At 46.7% G+C, this 20,104-nt stretch overlaps 2 protein-coding genes and 1 long non-coding RNA gene across 4 annotated transcripts; 1 reads left to right on the top strand and 2 right to left on the bottom strand.

Moving 5' to 3' along the window:
• Positions 1-986: 986 nt before the first annotated feature.
• On the bottom strand, positions 987-7,851 carry CRK (CRK proto-oncogene, adaptor protein). Of its 2 annotated transcripts, none has more exons than XM_083715266.1 (3): positions 7,521-7,851; positions 5,960-6,498; positions 987-4,154 (listed from the first exon to the last, which is right to left on the bottom strand). In XM_083715266.1, the coding sequence occupies exons 1-3, from the start codon at positions 7,714-7,716 to the stop codon at positions 4,017-4,019; spliced, it is 873 nt and encodes a 290-aa protein (XP_083571392.1). In that variant the 5' UTR covers positions 7,717-7,851; the 3' UTR covers positions 987-4,016. The 2 variants fall into 2 exon arrangements, with proteins under 2 accessions (XP_083571392.1, XP_083571393.1); XM_083715267.1 differs by having other exon boundaries at positions 6,130-6,498; positions 7,521-7,813.
• Positions 7,852-10,194: 2,343 nt separating this feature from the next.
• RPL23A (ribosomal protein L23a) lies at positions 10,195-15,980 on the top strand. Its single transcript, XM_083715321.1, has 5 exons — positions 10,195-10,340; positions 12,416-12,596; positions 13,603-13,779; positions 14,649-14,718; positions 15,823-15,980. The coding sequence occupies exons 1-5, from the start codon at positions 10,316-10,318 to the stop codon at positions 15,835-15,837; spliced, it is 468 nt and encodes a 155-aa protein (XP_083571447.1). The 5' UTR covers positions 10,195-10,315; the 3' UTR covers positions 15,838-15,980.
• LOC310832973 lies at positions 15,830-18,462 on the bottom strand. Its single transcript, XR_014558494.1, has 2 exons — positions 18,236-18,462; positions 15,830-18,068 (listed from the first exon to the last, which is right to left on the bottom strand). It is a non-coding gene; the product is annotated as an uncharacterized lncRNA (long non-coding RNA).
• Positions 18,463-20,104: the final 1,642 nt, after the last annotated feature.

Below are 20,104 nucleotides of genomic sequence, written 5' to 3'. Positions count from 1 at the left end.
GGGGAAGAGCACTCCATTCGGGAGGGGGGCGGCATCTGAGAAGGGGCGCTCTGCATGCATTCTGCATCACTGGTGCGCCTCACAACCCCGCTTGCATCCTTCCCAGGCACACTGCGCAGCCTCCTCCCCATCCCCCCTGCTCAATGGCAATGCAATGTCAGGGAGGAGGCTTGCCCCTGCTCTTCTCAAAAGGACTCACACTTTTCCTGTCGGATGCAGGGGCGTATACAAATTTATACAAAGGCAAAGTAGTAAATAACTATTTCTCAAAAGATCTGCTGCCCAGATCTGGGGACACCTCTGTAATAAATTAAGAATTTTAAAATAAAAATAACCAGTTGACTTAATACTGGCAGTCTGGCTTGAAACCTGGTTGGCAGGATACGTTTGATGGAGAAAGCTTTCCACAAGAATTATTTGATTTCTGATCTTCATCTGAAGATCACAGGGTGATTTACACAACATAAAGAGCTTAGGGGGTGGAAAGCCCAATGGCACAAATTTATAATCCTCATCTGTAAGGCACTCAATGCCAAGGCCTGCCAAGAGGCCCATAGAAACTTTGGACTAGCCCAGTGCACAAGTAGGCTGCAAAGAGGTAGAAATAGCTCAGTTAACAGTGAATATTCGGTACCGTGAGCAGCTGGCATGTTCACAGGGAGAAGTTGGTTTGAGCTACCCGGTAGTTTATTTGTCAGCTATAGTCTCAATAGCCACAGTGCAATCTAAATTTTCAAGCACATCAAATATATGCCATGTGAGTTATATATAATTTAAACTGGCAGGAAAACCGAAACTCATCAACTTTGGGGACACATGATGTCCTTTTAATAGCAATTCAATTTGCATCCTACATCTACACAGAAATTGATCCTAATGTGCAAAGCACGTAAGAAAATATTGAGGTACCTTTTCAATTTTGTTACAATCATCCTAGATATCTCACATATCCATATGTCTATATTTTCAAAGCAACGAGTCACAAATACGGTTTTTGCAATTTTTATTTACTTCACGTATTATGCACATGTCAATTACATACTACAAAAAGTAACTGTCAAGAAAGTGTGTAGTGTTATATAATACAGTGGCACATTTTTACATGTTTTTGATTCTTGTTCGCTTACTTAGTATCTTTCATCCAAATGGCATGTTATTAAAGATGATTAAAATACTTGCAGTATTAGGAATTCCAACAGATTAACAAGATTAAACCACAGCAAGTTTTAGTATGAAAGGCTGGGTTTGACTTAGATGGAAGACAGGATACACAGCAGCCCATTCAAAGAGAGTTCAGTATACCGGTGCAAAACTGCACCAAAAAGAACGAAAACAGGGCAGCCGATGGCGGTGCTGTAGTTAGAAACCTTTATGAGTTACGCTAGCTGTAGCACAAGTTAACCACCCAACACTGACCAAGTGATGCAGTCTTAAATCTCTGAAGTAACTAGGAAGGAAGGAGCTTCACTGTGGCAAAGAAAAAGCAGCCTCCGATCTTGTGCAGGAGTTTAATGCCATCCATGCTTCCCTGCCTTCCAGTCTTACTCAGCACAAACATTGAAGCAAATGGAAGTTTGTTTTTTTCTGTTCCGTCTCAATCACTGTTGCATTCTTAAACACAGGGACTTTCCCCACACAACTTAAGAGGGGGGGGGGGTCTTCCAGAAGTTGTTGGATGACAACTCCCATCACCTCTGCACTACTGGGTGGGTTTGCTGGGCTTGACTGGAACTGAATGCCAGCAACATCTGGAGGACTGTTGACTTAGGCACAAAAGCTGGCTCCCTTCCTTCTGCCAAGCTGATCAGTTCCAAACTGAAATGGACTGTAATACCTATATTTTTTATTTAAAAATGCAGCACATCAAGGTTTAATTAAAAATATTGCATTTCTCTGTAAAATACAGTTCCATGACAAAATTTAATAGTGTGAAAGAGGAACTACTAAAATCAACAAAAGCAAAGAAAGGTCTATGGATTTTAAGACTGTAGCATGTACTAAAGCTGTTTAATAAGGAGTTATGTTATCTTACAGGAAATGCTGTGAAAAGAAAAGGGAGGAACTTGCTGAGGAATTGGTCAACTTTACAGAGACAGTCAGGTAGGTCTCAACTATCAAATTCCAGTTAAGGAGCAGAATTAAATAATAAGAATCTGCGTTCCCCATAGAAATCCAAGAAGGTTCATGAAGGCAACTGATTGTGTTCACGGCTTGCCCAATTTGGAAGCATGATCTAGATAAAACATGCAACAAGCACCATCAGAAGGAATATTACCTGCCAACCTGAATTATTGATCAGCAAGAGCATTTTGCTAAAACCTGCCTGATGCCGTCACACATCTACAGCCAATTTGCATTACTCTGTAGGCACTGCCCTTTCAACGTAAAGCAATCGCACTTAAGCAGAAGTGAAGAACATGACCACTGCAGTGTTCCAGCCCCAAGGGCCTAACACACGGTGGTGTATTCTACACATGGTCTCCATACTGGGATCCAGCTACTCCACTGCAATGTGTAACAAGACAACGGCCCACTTATATGGGATCATCCAAAGGACATTTCAGTTCTTTATCCTTTAGGAAGAAAAGCCTTCTTTACAATTGCTGAATCTGGGTGGATGGTTGGATTGTTTAAAAAAGGATTGGGGGGGGGGGGGAAGCAGCCTGGGAAATATTAGCACAAAGGTTGGATATTTAAGTAGTGAAAAAGTGAAGGGATAAAAATTAATTTTGTGAATTATGAATGTATTAGAATCAATCCCAAAGCATTTAAGTATTTCCATTAGTTTATTAAAAATAAGATCTTCATGGAGCCATCATGTGAATGCTTTACAAACGGAAACAAACAGACCTAAATAGCAGGTTTAAAAAAAAAGGTTTTGGCATTTTGATTTCTGATGGCAATATTCAGTGCTTATTTTCCGGGGGTACGCAGGGGTATGCACACCCCTAAACATTTTGTGAATCTAACAGGAAAAGAAACTTTTTTTAAAAAAAATTGTTTCTTCTCCAGCACGGTGAATCATCCATTCTGTTGCTACCCCCGATGGCGGCCTCATTTCCTGTCACGGTGTTTCCTGAGTCTCAGACGGAATGAGAGTACCCCTAAACCCTTATTTTTAGAAAAAAAGCACCGGCAATACTTATCTTACTATAATGAATGAATAAAAGCACGCAAAGACTTTGAGGCACTTCCATTCCTTCCTGCAGCGCATCAAAGGTTACATCTGGAGTGTAGTGCTCAGATCTGTAACAGATTCAGCAACTTGTATTGTTACCCATATTAGTGAATAAAGTGCAACAAACATAGTTCTCTGCACTTAGAAGAAGGCCAAACAGTCTACCTAATTTTTTTAGGTTTTAATCTCTACTTCTGGAATTAAATCAGTAACTTGCTATGCCTGGACTGGAGACTGATTTCTGAAACCCCCTTTCTTGGGAACTCTGGGGAATAGCCAAAACGTAGAATAGTTATACAATAGCTAACCCATTCAAATGATGGTAGTTATGCAACAGCTACCCCAGTATCAAAATAGTATGTTTAAACAGTCACCTGCAATGTGCAAATTGTACTTATTATGCAACAAGCAGTTATGATGCAGGAGTTGCAAGTCAAATCCAAAGAGAGGAAATTTTCTTGGCTTAGCAAGTTGTGAGCTTCCTACTTAACCATTCAGGTTTGCTGCCTACAGACAAAGCAATGGGACTGGTAAAGCCATACACAAGAACCCTCCTGAGGTGGCCAAATCCTACTTCCAGCAGGGAGGAGGGGAGGGGAGAGGGGAAGTGATGTCTCTGATTTACCTATCCTTATGTGCCACTTTTGGCACAGAAGCCATTGAGTTTCGTACCCTGAAAACACAAGCCTCTTTTAAGTGTCGGGTCCTAGGGATATTTCAACAATATCAGTGTCTTGCAGAAGTGACACTGCTTTTGACATCTAGGAACAGTCTATGGCAGCTGCAGCGGAACACAGTGTGTTTGTTCCCATCTGTAAGCAGAACCGTTGAGCCATACTCAGCTGAAGTCTTCCTCGGGATTCTGTTGATCGAGCAGCCGGACATGCGTGAACGGGAAGTGTCCTCTCCTGCCATTGCACTCTCCTTCCCACTGGCCACTCATGTTAATCTTGGTGACCTTTACCAGCTCACCGACCTGCAGCCAAGAATGAAAGCACCACTGTTAACAACTCCTTGGACAAGCAGAGTCCACAATTATTTGTTCAAAGTAGTCAGTCACAACACTATACCGAGCGAATAACCCTTTCCAAAAGCACCAAGGAGAATGGGAAACAGTGAAATTAAGACACACAACCAGCAAAGCATCAGTGGAGACTCTTGGCTTGACTCTTTCAAGACCCCAGAATGGCCTTCCTGGTGCAGCCTGCACAGCTGCTTGCATATTTCCGTTCCACTGTGTCCAGGAGAAAACACAAAGCGGCACCATCTCAGGTGCTGCTCAAAAGCAAGTGAAGTCACTTGGGAAAAAATGAAGCTCGTTTAACAGGCAGCCTACAATCACAAAAGGTTTCAGGTTTGAACTGGCCCATTTTATTGCTTTCATAAAATCAAGGACCACTCAGTCAAATGATTAACTACATGCAAAGAGCAGAAGGCAAATCCCGCTTGCTGCAGGAACTGAAGATCCCAGTGGGGCTTGGATTTAGCGCCAAATTTATGATCAGGATGAAAACTACCTGGTGAGCCTAAGGAAACAGTGTAGCCTCCCAATAATATTAAGGAAGTGGAAACAGTAACACTCCCATCAGGCAGGCCTCTCTAGGATCAGACTCCTCCCTGGAAGCAGGACAAAGCCTTGCAAATCACCTGGGTCACCTGAAAGACGGAGCAAAGAGCCTCTCCCAAAGCAGCTGCCCTACAAAAGTCTGCTTTGCCATTTACTGCTCCAACCTCTTGCTCTTGAACAAGTGAAGTTAGGGTTTTATCTACTCACATAAGGGAAATGCTGTATGCAGTGGTACCTCTGGTTATGAACTTCATTCATTCCGGAGGTCTGTTCTTAACCTGAAACCATTCTTAACCTGAGGTACCACTTTAGCTAATGAGGCCTACCGCTGCCGCTACATGATTTCTGCTCTCATCCCGTTCTTACCCCGAGGTACTACTTCCAGGTTCACGGAGTCTGTAACCCAAAGTGTTTGTAACCCAAGGTACCACTGTAGTATGAAAGCATAAACCTCTAAGGAGACAGTAGACCTTATTGAACTGCATAGCAGTGTGCTACCCACAACATTTGGCATAGCAATCTATTTGCCAAAATAATGTGTCTAATCAGGCCTTTCAGAAAAGTGCATGGATGTAGAGAATCCCCTTGTCTCTGAACAACACAGAATCCTCATTCTTTTGGATGCACAAGCATACTGAATGAAACAATTCTAAAGTTCAGTATTGGCTTCTCCCAGATTTCAGCATAATTAAACCTTTCAGGAAAAAACAGAAGTGGCAATCGCATGCACTAGAGACAGGAGGCAAGCACACCCTGCCTGCCCAAGGGTCCAACATTAGACACGTGTCACATTTTGTAAAGGACCCTTGGATGGTTAAGTCCAGTCGAATTCGACTATGGGGCACGGCACTCATCTCTGCTTTCAGGCCTAGGGAGGCAGTGTTTGTCTGCAGACAGCTTTTCCAGGTCATGTGGCCAGCATGACTAAACCAATTCTAGTGCATGGGGCACCGTGACAAGTGCCAGAGACACAGAAACGCCATTTACCTTTAGTACTGTAGATGCATAAGGATACAGGACAACATATTGCTGCAAGGTGAGGACTGGCCCCTTAATGGTATGTTTTCACCGCCCCTTTCATATATTTTAAACAAAGAATGCATGAAAAGCATGACTACTTTTGATTAACAGCAAAAGGATTCTTAACCTCTTAGGATGCAAGGCTATTTGAAAGAGAAATTGCTTGAACCAATCTCTTTTTGCCCATTATGTACCTCCAAAGCCAAGGCTGTCTTGTCGTAGGCATTAGGGACCCGCTTCTGGATAACCCGGGCAAAAATGGGGCCATTCTGGAGGTTGGGGAGCGGAGTGTTGATGCTGGGCTGGGCATAGGGACCTGGCTCCGGCCCACCCAGTGGCTGTGGGAGCGCACTATCCTGGTTACCTCCAATCGGAGCAGATACTGAAGCAGAGGCAGGTCTATACTTCTCGACGTACGGAACAGGGATCATCCCTCGCTTGCCTTCGCTGTCTTCTGCATTCCACCACTGCTCTTCAGGCTTTTCCCGGATTCTCAGTATGTCTCCTTTTTTAAATGGAAGATCTTCCTCATCATTGCCATTAAAGTCAAAGAGAGCACGCACATACTCAGCCTCTTCCTGCCTCAGCTGCACATCACTGTTATGTTTGGATTTTGAAACAGGTTCTATCAAGGTTGTAGTGTCCAAGTAGTGTATTTTGTAGAACTCCAGTAAAGCTGGCAGGGAGTCAAACTCTTGGTCCCCTATTCGAAACCTAGGAGGATTATTTGACCCTGGGAGTAGGAGGGGAGAAAGAAAACTACAGATTACTTACTCCAGAAACTATGAGCATGGCCAAAGAGATAACTCTGACTGTAACTAGCTTTCTTTCAGTACAATCAACTTTTCAATTTGTGACTGTCTTAAATATTTAGTTTTTATGCAACCATCTAAAAGCACTCTTTTTTACTAAGTCAGTGTTTAAAAATATCTAATACCTCATTGTAAAAGCAAACAGAAAAACTCTCCAGTGTTATGGAGGGTCACCACACAAATGTGCCTTGTCCTGCATCCTCAAAGCAAGCATCACTTGGGCAATCATCTCTCCATAATGGAATGCATTCTGGAGAGAATGCATGCATAAAGTTGTGCATTCAATTTACAGGGCACCATCTGAGCCCCAACCACCAAAGTAACCAAGCCAAGCGATTTTACAGCACTGTCAACAAACACTTGATTGCAAACTCGGCAACTGCTGCTCTTCCAAAAGATTTCAAAGGCTCTTCATGCCTTTAAAGCAGGTGCAGGTGAACCTAGCAAGCAGCAACAAACGCAACACTGGAACTTTGAAACAATTATAAAAAGCCAAGCGTAGGAGCAGCGCACATCTTTTCGGGGGCCAATCGCAACAGCAGGAAGTTCCCAGGAGAAAGCAAGGAATCAGAAACATTGCTGGCTGGAGCGAGGCAGGATCCTCTCGCGGACCGTCTGGTCGCTCCTAATTTTTTTTTGGGGGGGGGGGTAGAGAAGAGCGAAGGTGGAGTCAGGAAGGCTGAAGTTCCCTCTCTCCCAGTATACAGCTAACCGAGGACTGGGGTCCACCCCGTCTCAGGCCAAACGCAGGCGCGGCCTAGCCCGCCAGGAAACCGAGGAGGCTTCGGTCTGCCGAACCAGCCTCGTGCTGGGACAGCCCCGCCCAAGGCAGCGCCCGAAAAGGCCTCCCGCCGCGCCCGCTGGAGCTGCAGACCCCTCGCCCACATAAAGGGGCGGAGGCGGGGAGGCCGGCTCCGTGGCCCCCTCTCCTCCCTGGGCGCACCTTGGCTGTTGACGATGTAGTGGGAGACGCGGGAGCTCTCGGAGACGGAGAGGACGAAGTCTCCGGGGATGCTGCTGGAGTCCCGCACCAGGAAGGTGCCGTGGCGCTGCCCCTGCAGGAGCCCCACCGCCTCCACCCGGTTCAGGCGGCCCCAGTACCAGCTCGCCTGGTCCTCCGCGTCGAACTGCCCGGCCATGGGCGCCGCCTCGGGCCACCGCCGCACCAGCAGGAGCAGGAGGGGCCGCAAGCCCGGCCGCCGCCGCCGCTTCCCTCCCCCCGCCCTCCAGCCGCCCAAGATGGCCGCCGCCGCGCCTCACCGCCCGGAAGTGACGGTGGGCTCGACCGGAAGCCCTCTGAGCGAGGGCGGGACAGAGAGAGAGAAGAGCCTGCTGAAGCGTCATAGCTCTGCGTCACGGCCGGGGGCTTAGAGCTAGGCAGGGAAAGAAGGGTATCTGACAACCCGGAGAAGGAACCTCCGGAAGCGGAGAGTCTTGCAACTTACGTCACTGCCCCGAAAGCTCCTCCCCCGGGGCGCGGGGGCAGCAGATCTTCCAAAGGGGGCAACTCTGGGGGCCCGAGGGGGCCGCACCCCCCCATAAAACATTTGGGGGGGCCGCCCCCAAGTTGATGGGCATTACTATTCAAATAGTGTGCGTGCAGCACGTCCTGTGATTGATTATGCGGGGCAGTGCTTACCAGCCCCCCCCCAATATTTTATTCACGATGGCATAATAATAATAATAATAGTAATAAAAACAACAAATTTTTATTTATATCCCGCCCTCCCCAGCCGAAGCCGGGCTCAGGGCGGCTAACAACAATAAAATAATACAACTTTCTAAAATCATTTCATTATAAAGTTAATTCAAAACAAATTGAATAATAATAAATCCCTAAGATCTTTATGGCGTAGCTGCCAACTATGATAGGGGAAAGTGGTGCCTCCACGGCCAGGAGCAGTTTATCTCCTGCCTGAGACTAGGTTTTTAGTTGCCCCTTTGTGAATAGGGGTTTATGGATTATAAATGTTTTATTGATGATTTGTTAAATTTTAGGTATGATTTATGCTGTATTTCTAATGCTCTATAATGCTTTATCACGCTACTGTTATTTATGCTTGTAAGCTGCGATGGATAACAGCATAGAAATACAATCAAACCAAGCTTCTAAGGAGACCTTTTGTCACGGGGTCCTGCTATTGCACGTCTTTCCAGGCACTTCTGTGGGAAGCAGACAGGAGGGTTTGATTGGGGTAGACACGCCCACCCCACATTCTAGTCCAGCAGAAGCGAGTCTCTTCTCCTGTTTTGCTGCTTGGAATCTGCTGTGGCTGCAGCAGCTTTAAATGAAGCCACTTAATATTGTTTGCACTGGCTGGCAGCCTGCCCCCCCTCCCCAGGATTGCATGCTGGGGACATTGCCACCTCTACTGGTAGATGCTGCCTGGGACAACATGGGTCTTCTGTATGCCAAGCATTAGCCCTTCCCTAGAAGTTGGTATGGAAAAATTGAGGGGAATAGGGCTGTAAAAGCCAACCCCAAGTTCTATGGGTCAAAAAAGTTAGAGTGGAGGCAGGAAGCAATGGAAAGCAAGGAATATCTTTATTTTTCTGTTGCAGCAGAATCCTGACCATCACCTTGAAGGAGGTGATGCTCCAGGATAAAGGTGTGTAAGTGCTTTTGAATACCAGAGGCTTTCAACTTTTTGAGTCCACGGCTCCCTTGTCCAACTACAATCTTTCTGTGTCTCCCCTGAGGGGTAACACTCCAAGCCTCAGAACCCCTTGTCTGCAAAACTGACAGCCCCTCAGCGTTTTTAAAACGCCTTTTGTGTTCACTCAGGCGCCTCTGCTCTCCCATCTCCTTGGGAGTCTTCTGGAGAGCAGCCACCACTCCACCCCAAAGAGAGGTGTCTCCTCATGCCACCACACCCCCCCGGGGGGGGGAGGATGCCCCCAGCCTTAGTGGCTTGATGGAAAAAGAGATGTGAGTGGGCATCAGAGGAGGGAGAAAAGGAAGGAAAGAGGGACAGAGGCCAGAGTTGCCTGTGGCATCCCATCATTCAAAGCACTCCAGGGTGCCATGCTGAAAACCTCTGGACTAGGGGTCAGACATGGCTGCAGTCTTGCTCTCTGTCCTATTTTAGACCACTTTTATTTGGTGATATTGGCATTCCAGAAAACAGGGCAGGTGCTGTTTGTTTTCTACGCCCTTGAAGAGACTGAATAAAAATCATTTATTTTTTTAAAAAGTATAAAAATAGAAAACTCAGCCAGATGGGCGGGGTATAAATAATAAATTATTATTAATTATTATTATTAACATACATCCATAAATGACAAGTGTCATGGTTAAAGCAATTAAAGTGTTAAAATACTCATTTTTGTTTTATACTTTGGTGTTTTATGCAATGTTGCTCATGTTTCTTTCCCCTGATGAATATTACATATCTCTGTTACTTGAAATAAATGAATAAGACTTGTCTGCGCCCCTTGATTTCAAAGGCTCCGCCCTTGCCTGTCACTTCAAACGTGGCCGCGGGGAGGCGAGCTAAACCACAACTCCCGTCGCGCACCGCGGCGCTCCATAGCCCCGCGAGGCCTCGTGGCGCGCATGCTCCCTCCTGCGTAGCCGGGCGTGCGGGAGCCCCGCCCCGGAAATCCCTTCCGCCCGGCCGCTCGCGGCTCTCCGCGGGACTTCTCGCGGCGTTTGGACGCCGTAGCCTCGCGAGAGCTGGCGCTATAAGCTGGCGCGGAGCTCACGTGGTTCCCTCTTTTTTCGTCTGCCTTTTCAAGATGGCGCCGAAAGTGAAGAAGGAGGGTGAGCCTCGTGGTGGGGGTTCGGGGGGGCGCCCTCTCTGGGGCAGCCGTGGACCTGGGGGGGCTGCAATGCGGGGAGGGAGTTATTTCACCCCCTATAATTGTTCTAGCTCTGTTATTTAACTTTCTCTTCTGGGGGGGGGGCTGCTGGGAAGGGTTTGTCGGGGGGAGCTGCTGGTTTCTCCCCCCTCCCAAGTTGGAAGTGGTTTGGCTGCAAGGCAGCCCTCAAATAGGGGAGGGGGCTAAATTATGGGGAGGGAGGAGGTGGTGAATTGGGGGGGGGTGTTCAGAAGGGCTTGTTTCCTGGGGAGGGGGAGACTGCTGGTTTGCTCATTCTTCTCTCAGCACTGCTCGCCACCAAGGGGGCTTGGATGAAGTGGCGTTGGGAAGACTGACATGGTACTGGCCCTCAAATTTGGGTGTAAGGAAGATTAGAATATGCAGCAGAAATAGATGGTTTGAGGAAACCATGGAAGCATGGAATGGAAGTCGACCAAAAAAGAAATCATTTATGGAATAGATTGAAATGTTTTCTCTTTCCTTTCTTTCCCCCTCTTCTTTTTTTAAAATATTATTTTATAGTCTACAAAAGAAAACCATAAAATAAATATTAAACAGGTCCAAAGCAATTGTCGTAGCAACAGTAAAAATACTGTTTGTTTTGAAAAAACTATAAACAAGAAGAGATGGTATTGGCCACCAGCTTGGATGGCTTTAAAAGAAAATTTGACAGATTTATCGGGGAGGAGGGGGCTTCCTGGGCCTACTAACCACACGGTCAGAGGCAGCAAGTGCCTCTGAATAACAATTGCTGGGAATCACAGGGATACAAAGATTTCCCTCCCCTTGTAATAGTGAAACCCAATGAAGCTGAATGTTGGAAGATTCAGGACAGTCCAAATTGGAAGGGACACTGAGGGATTTCCAGCCCTGGCTGAACCTGTAGGGTGACATGTATTTGTGTTTTATACCTGTCTGGCAGCCAGACCCATCTAACAAATGAAGTAAGAGTTCACCTACTGTTGAGTGGCTTTCATTTCTGGCTTTTAGAAAGCTTGTAGGCTTCCTTCTTTTTCAAAATATGTTTTTATAGCAACAGGTAGCTTTCTCCCCCATCCCCCAAATCTTTATTAACTCTGAGCAGATTTCTGTACATGTTATTCTGCATGTTCTATATCAGTAGAATCTGGCCTTTTCAGAAATGCTGCCCCGCCCCCCTTTACCCAAAGAGACACCCAGGGACCTACTATTTAACTTCATGAAATATTTTTTGTACAGCTGTAGTGTTGCTATTGCAGCCCACTCTTAAATCAGGTTGTGACCCAATAGATCCTGACTTACCAGTGGACTAAGATGGTGTTGAGGCAAACACTATAAATCTACCCTTCCCGTTCTCATAAAAAGAGATCTGTTGAATCAGACTAAACATTCAAATAGCCAGCGCAGCATCCTGTTGTCACAGTGGCCAACCAAATGACAAGCAGACCATGATCACAACAGTACTGTCTACTTGTGTTCTCCTGTGACTGGTATTCAGAAGAGGTTGCACGTAGCTGTCCTGGCTAATAGCCACTCAGAGCTTATGGGGTGAAGAAATACTCTGGGTGCTCTGGGTGAAGAAATACTCTTGCCTGTCCTGAATCCTCTAACACTGGGATAACCCACCTTCTTTCTAAATGAGGGTGGGCAACCACAACAACACACAATATTCCAATAGAGTTTGCACCATAGATTTGTATAAGGACAGTTTTATTTTCAGTCCCTGATGATCCCTAATATGGAATTTGCCTTTTCCACAGCATCTCGATGCTGGGGTGATATTTTCATTGTGTTGTCATAACTACAAGACCTCTCTTGACCATGCACTGCTAGTTCAGAGCCCATTAGTTTATGCAAAGAATTCCTTCCCCCTGTGGGTAACTAATAGCACACGTTTCTGTTACTTGAATTAATGTGGAGTAAATTGCATAGGCTTTAAAGGCCATGTGCTGACAATCCTGTCGAAGCTGTATGGGATGTGCAGAGGATCTTTCCCCCACCTCCCTGCTCATCCTCAGCTCTGTCTTCTCCTTGCAGCTGTCCCGGCCAAGACCGAGGCAAAATCCAAAGCCCTGAAAGCTAAAAAGGCAGTCCTGAAAGGTGTCCACAGTCACAAGAAGAAGAAGATCCGGACGTCCCCTACCTTCAGAAGGCCGAAAACGCTGCGGTTACGGAGGCAGCCCAAGTATCCCAGGAAGAGTGCGCCAAGGAGGAACAAGTAAGTCAGCCCAAGAGATTCTCAGCTCGGCCCACCAAGCTCTGGTAGCCAGGCAAAATACCCATGACTTGTCTACTCATGTATTAAAAATGGATTTTTTTATGTCACATAGAATCTTCCTGCAATGAGTTCCACAGTGTCTTCCTTTAAAAATTGCTGATCAGTTTCTGCACTGTCCCTCTCAGCTCCTATATTTTGACAGTTTTGTTTATTTTTAAAAAATATTTCTGAAGAAAAGTAAAATATTTACACATAGAAAATATCATAGAAATAATCAAGTGCAATGTCTTTAGTAAAATATTTGGAGGATAAAACTAGATTTAGTCTATTTTTATGGTTACTTAATGATGATACATGAATGATGATTGCTGCTCCTGTTCTCCTCCTCCCCCAAATTGTTGAGGGAGCTTGAGAGTTTCCCCACAGGCATCTAGGTGTTCACTGTGAGAACAGGATGTGGGACAAATGTGCTGTTATCCTGCTCCAGCAGAGCTATTTTTATGTTCTCATCTCAGTTCTTTATGAATGCTACGCAGGCATGTTGAAAGCTGTTTTATCCAGAGTCAGACCACTGACCCCTCTAGCTCAGCATTGTCTGCTCTGACTGGCAGGACGGACTTTCCCAGCCCTACCTGGAGATTCCCCTGGGGATTGAATCTGGGACCTCCGGCGCTTCCCAAGTCAGGCTGTTGGCCCATCTTTCTTAAGCGCACAGACTGGCAGATGCCCTCTAGGATTTCAGGCAGGGAGGATATTCCCCAGCCCCACTGAAGATGCTGGAGGTTGAACTGGAGACCCCCTTTTGCATGCAGAGCCCGTGGCCTTCCCCTTTGGCTAAGGATCAAAGGTGCAGAGGATGATGCTTTAGCGACCAAAGCCTGATTGGTTGTGATTACAGCTTAATAGTGACTGATGCACCTGAATCTCATGTGTATTTGAGGACCTCTCACCCCCACCACTTCTGTGAGTAACTGAAAAAGCCCCCTTTTGCTGCCCTCCTTCCCAGGTTGGACCACTATGCCATCATCAAGTTCCCCCTGACCACTGAATCGGCCATGAAGAAGATTGAAGACAACAACACCCTGGTGTTCATCGTGGACGTGAAAGCAAACAAGCACCAAATCAAGCAGGCTGTCAAAAAGCTCTACGACATTGACGTGGCAAAGGTCAACACGCTTATCAGGTGAGCAGAGACCGTTTTTTGTGTGTGTGTGTGAGAGAGAGAGAGAGCACTCAAGCAGGGAGAGGCAGGTACGTTTGTGCAAATGATGGAAACATTATCGACTGAAGAAAGTGATGCTTTCAAAGGAACCACTGATGCACAAAAAATGCCCCTCCAGGGATCACCAGAGGTTTAAGAATTCTCAGGGGAGGGTATTTGCTGTCTGTAAAGCTTTATTTCATTTTATAATATACAGTATATCAAACAGAGAACAGTAATAACAGATTAAAATCATGGAGATGGAAAACAAAGCTGTAAAACAGGGACACAGAACGAGTACAGTGGCAACGTGGGTTAAAACAACAACATTCCAAGTGCAAAATATTACCTGATTGTCCAAGATTTGCCAGGCTTGGGACAAGGTTGTCTTGAAAGTGATGGTTCCATTGCACATGTCATAACAGGAACGCCAAATCATATAAAAAGTGTCTGGATGTTCTAATCCTTATCGACATCTCAGATTATGCACAATTTTCTCCTGGTAGCTATATTCCAGAGTGGGTGCTACCAAGTGTCCAGTGTAAGGTTTTGGACTGGAAAATAAGGTTTTCTTTAAACATACAGTTGGAATCTTAGCATCTTGCAATGGGGAAAGGATTGTCTCTGCCATTGTAAAGTAACTCAAAGCACACACCTAAAATTTAAATGAGGAGCAAGTGCTGTTAAGAGGAAGAGCATGGATTTTGATTTTTTTTAATATTAAAAAAAAAGGTTCTACTTACTTGAGGTAGTAAAATAAACTGAAGCATGAATATTGCACACCGCACTTACCTTAGGAAACAAATTTGCACCAGGGCTTTTGAGAGCTAACACCACCTGTCTCCTTCCAGGCCTGACGGTGAGAAGAAAGCCTATGTCCGCCTTGCTCCAGACTATGATGCGCTAGATGTTGCCAACAAGGTAAGGAGGGAGAGGCCGATAGACCCTTTCCCCATAGCTGTGACTAACGGGGCCTTGGAGTAAGGGCAGGCAGGGCCTGGCCGCTGGATCAGGCCAAAGGGGGCCTGGCTAGAGCAGCATCCAGTCCCTGTAGAAGCCAGCCAAATTCCCCAGAAGGAAGCCCACAAGCAAGAGTGAGTGCAAGAGTGCTCTCCCCATTTGAGAGTCCTGGAATTACCAGCCAGGAGAAGAGGAGGTAGAATGGCCATCTTCACATATCAAAAGGGCTGTCGCATGGAAGACGGAGCAAACCAATAGGTTCAAATTGAAAGAGAGGAAATTTTGAGTAATAATAATAATTTATTTCTATCCTGCCTGCCACAGCTGGGCTCAGAGTGGCTAACAACAATAAAAGTAACACAGCATTCTAAAATCAATTCCTTTTAAAATCAATTCAAAATCAAATTAGTGGCAACCATTGGGCTAGAGTTCTGTGAGGATTACCAGAGGAGGGGGTCAGACTGTCCCTGGGCCAAAGGCCTGGTGGAACAGCTCCGTCTTGCAGGCCCTGCGGAAAGATATTGGGTCCACGGCCGAAAAGGCACTGGCTTTGGTTGAGGCCAGTCTAACCTTAGTAAACATTAGGAAGAACTTTCTGAGAGCTGGAACAGACTTCCTCAGAAGGTGGTGAACTCTCCTTCATTGAGGGGTTTAAAACAGGCCGGATGGCCACCCGCCAGGGATTCTTTAGCTATGATTCCTGCATGCCGGGGGGGGGGGGGAGGTTGGACTAGATGAGCCTTGGAGGTCCCTTCCATCTTTACAGTTCTGTGATTCTGGTCATTACTGCTAGCTTTTTTGTTACGGCTGAGAATACTTGCTGGCTGATGGGGTTTCTAGGAAATAGCCCCAGACCTCAAATTCTTCGACAGTTTTTGCACTATGAGGCTCAGTTGTGTAGCAAAGTGTGTAGGCCGCTGTGAAGCTCCTTTGCTAGAAGATGGCAGGTTTTTCCCCCCAAGGAGGGAGCAGCGCAGTGGGTGGGTGTGAATCCCCAAGGGGTAGAAAAGCTGGGGGAGATCAGACGGCTAATGCAATTCTTCGCTTTTTCTTTTGTGTTTCCAGATTGGTATCATCTAAGTGGCCCGTTGCCAGCATTGTATGAAAAGACCTCCCACCTCTGAAATGCATTTTGTACAAAATGTTTCCTATAGACTCCTGAGTCTAATCCCACCAGTATCTGTAAAAGGATTTTGCAATAAATTGCATCTTGGGCTCCATAAGTAACTCCAGACGTGCTTTCAAACAAATGCCAAAGTTGGGGGGGTGGGGAGAGAGAGAGAAGGGGTCAGCTTTGTCACCAGGCAAGCCCTTGGAGTGTGGCTCTGCAGGCATCTGAAACCATGCTTATGTGTCTTCTTATTCTTCGGGAGCGGAATGATGTCTCCTTGTCTGCAGAAATCCAAAACGGAAGTTGCCGTTTTCAACTTAAAGCCATTTCTAAATCTGTTCAAAATTGGGCACTTCCACTTTCTGACCACGGGGAGGCAGATGTCGAGAGAGAGAGAGAGAGGTGGAAGCTGGTTGAAACCGCAGCCGTTTCTTCTTTTTATAAGGGTGAAGAACTAAAGAGATTTTCCTTTGGAAAACAGGAGGGTTGTGGGTCCACACAGGTTTTCAAGCATCAACAACTTTGTCTGCCCCCCAACCCAATGCTTCAGTGGCAGTTAAGCTACTGCCAAAAACTGGCAAAAGACTGGAGCCTTGAGGTGGTTAGCCAGCCCTTTTTCTAGCCCAAGGGCTGCATGGGATCATTGCAGTTCCTCTGGGGCCGCCTGACGCGCCCACACTCTTCTGCAACCAGGTACGTGCATATTGATAAAATAAGCCATGCAGACACGCACACACAAGAAAATGGGGAAGGAATAAGGAAAGGGTGCGTCTAGCGATAGATAATTTAGCAAAATGTATATGCCGCTTGATTGTACTAAAGCCTCTAAGCAGATTACAGTTACAGATAAAAATGATCAATTAAAAACATTTTAAAATGATTTAAGTAAAAGAGATTAAAATGCATGCCAGCATCTACCTGTGTGTGGCTGGTGTTGCCTAAGCAAAAATGCTTTAAGCAGACATGGCAGAGAGTTCAGGAAAGGCACCTGCCTGTTATCAAGAGGCAGGGAGTTCCAGAGGGCAGGTGCCCCCGCACTAAAATGCCACTTCCTTACAACTGCAGAGCTGGTATTGGAAAGATCAGAGCGCTTGAGCTCTGGGAGTGATGCGATCTTGCAGGTCACCTGGTCCCAAGTTAAGGGTTTTAGATTCTAGCGGTAACACCTTGAGCCTGGTAGCAAACTGGCAACCAAGTGCAGATGTTCTTGGAGCACAGATGTTCTATCAGCACCCATGGGGCAGCATTCTGCCCAAACTGCAGCTTCTGGGTCATCCAGTATTATATAATATTGCCAGAAGCAGTTACAATATACCATATAGCCTTTGGTATACGATGTCGGAACTCTTCCATGGGTACCTTTCGGGGTGGGAGAACAGCTTTTACCCTTTGGATGCTGCTGGAGTGCAATTCTTGCCCCCCCAAAAAAATTTTACAGGTCAAAAGTCATAAGAACTTAAGAAGGACCCTGCTAGATCAGACCAGAGGCTCACTGGTCCACCAAGCACAATGCCAACAACTGAAATTGGGGAGCATTGCTGCATCTGGTTGTGGGGACAGACCATAGCCATCACGGCTACTAGCCATAAATAGCTGCCTTCTTGAATGTGGCCAATAATGATAATGATAATAATAACCCTCTCTTAAAGCCACCACTGCCTCCTGCGGAAGGGAGTTCCACAGTTAACTCCCTCAGTTAAAGAAAGGAGGACTATCTATTCTCTATCTTGAATCTTCAACTTCATTGGCTGTTCACGAGTTCCAGTTTTATGAAGAAGAAAAGCACTTTCTCCATGCTATGCTAAATTCCTTATCCTGTCTCCTCTTCCTCACTGTTTCTCTAAACTAGAGAAAACCCAAACGCTGCAGCCTTCCCTCCGTCTGTTTCAGCCACCCTTTTCTGAACCTTTCCCAACTCTCCCGTTGCCAGAGCCTTTTTAACTTGAGATGCTATTGAGGGTTGAACCTGGCACCCTCTGCCTGCTGCAACGTGGGGCCCCGTCTCAAAGCTACGGTTTCTCCCATTGTGCCAAACGCATTGTACCCGTGGGAGAGTTGAGAAGACGCTGCTTTAGTCAACAGCTGCCTTGGGGGCTCTTGGGGTGAAATGCAAGACGCCCTTCCCAGCTGCCTTTGCGCCTGGCCTGATTGGAAACCTGAATCGCTTTGTTAGCAATCCAGCGGCAGGAAATCTGCTCACCTGTACGTGCCCTCAGTTTGCCATTTATTCCGAGGTGCCATTTTACTTGGGGATGCCGGGGTTGAGGCTTGAACCCTCCCTGTGGCCCATTACCCAGTTCCCTCCCGCACTGCCTGGTACCATTCCCCAGAACAAAGATCATAAAAAGAGCTGGGAAAAGCAGCAACGATAAGCGAGAATGCGATGGGTTTTATTAAACTTCTGTACGGTGCAAGTGGAGGACAGGAAGGTGTTTCTGAAGCTGAGAGCCTGCTGGAGGGCCAATAGCCCATCTATTCCCACACCCTCACAGGGGCCAACCAGAGGTTCCCAAAGGATACCTCTAAAGCCGGGTCTGAGCCTAAGAGCCCTCTTTCCCTCCTGCAGTTGCCAGCCACTGGTATCAAAAAACTTTGATCAAAAAACCAGTCTTGAAAGATCTACATGGGCTCCCAGTATGTTTCCGAGCACAATTCAAAGTGTTGGTGCTGACCTTTCAAGCCCTAAACGGCCTCAGCCCAAAGACCTGAAGGAGCGTCTCCACCCCCATCGTTCTGCCTGGACACTGAGGTCCAGCGCCGAGGGCCTTCTGGCAGTTCCCTTGCTGAGAGAAGCCAAGTTACAGGGAACCAGGCAGAGGGCCTTCTTGGTGGTGGCACCCGCCCTGTGGAACACCCATCAGATGTCAAAGAAATAAACAACTATCTGGCATTTAGAAGACATCTGAAGGCAGCCCTGATTAGGGAAGTTTTTAATGTTTGGTGTATTATGGTATTTTAATATTTTGTTGGAAGCCGCCCAGAGTGGCTGGGGAAGCCCAGCCAGATGGGTGGGGTATAAATAATAAATTATTAGTGGCAGTTCATGGCATTCTCTGTGAATCTGCCTTTTCTTTTAAAGACACTGGGTTGGTCCCCCTCCCTGGGGAAGTGAGTTCCAGAGTTTAACAATGCGCTTTGTGAAGGACTCCCTGGCGCGATGGTGCCACGGAGCTCTCTCAGCCTGAAGAGCCCTCGGGTGCTCTTAAACTTCCTTTGATTAACTGACGAGAACCTTTGCCTTCCATTTGGCAATGGGGTTGGCTGCCAAGAATTTCCCCATAAGTGGGAGGCATGTTGCAAGTGGGGCTGGATGCTGGGTGCTTTAGCAAGGGCGGGCAGTGCCTGTGTGGATCTGGGACGTGGGGTGGGGGAGAGAGTTTGGAGTGGGGTGAAAGTGGAGCAGTTGGAATGGGGGCCCCTGGATGGGCGTGCGCCAAATCGCTTAATTTCAAGGAGGTGGATTGGCTATAGATCCTCACATCAGCTACAGCTTCATGAAAAGCGCCCCAGTATCCTGTTGGGACACCCGGATGCTCCAAAGCGGAACTTGAAAGCAGGGCATGAACACAAGAGCCCTGTGGTTTCCAGCAGCTGGTATTCAGAAGCATTGCTGCCCCCAACCGTGGAGGCTGGGCAGAGAAATCATGGCTAGCAGCCCTCCAGAGCCCTCTCCTCTTCCATGAATTTGTCCAATCCTCTTTTAAATCCATCCAAGTTGGCCATCACTGCTTCTAGTGGCAGGGAGTTCCACAGCTGAATTAAGCGCTGGGGAACAGAGCAGCTTAACCGTAAGGGACCCGAGCTGGAAGCTGCCCAGAATGGTTGGGGAAACCCAGGTGGGCAGGGCATAAATAATAAAAATATTATTATTTATTATCAGATGCAGGTTGTGAGCACACTCTTTAACGCGCTGCAGAGAGAAGGAAAGCCATCACTCTGGCAAAAGCTTGCAAGTGGAACGCTGCCACCTCCTGTGTTTCTGGGGCCCTCAAGAGTCCCAGGATGGGAACAAGGCGTCACCAAGTCGACTGAGACAAGGACCCTCTCCGCTGAAGTGGTCACATGCCTGAGCAGCTGTTTTGGAGATTCAATCTCCACAAAGAACAGTAAATACCTGCTGTTCTGTAGTGTTTGGTATTCAGAGGTAGGTTGCCTCTGATGCTGGAGAGAGAACATCCAGCAGATTTCTTCTCTGTTAATTTGTCTTAATCTTTCAAAACCATCAAGGCGAGCGAG

Source organism: Podarcis gaigeae (assembly GCF_964106915.1).
Source record: "Podarcis gaigeae genome assembly, chromosome: 15".
NCBI classification, from domain to species: domain Eukaryota; kingdom Metazoa; phylum Chordata; class Lepidosauria; order Squamata; family Lacertidae; genus Podarcis; species Podarcis gaigeae.
Note: the sequence above shows the minus strand (reverse complement) of the source record. Positions and strands in the feature narration are given on the sequence as shown.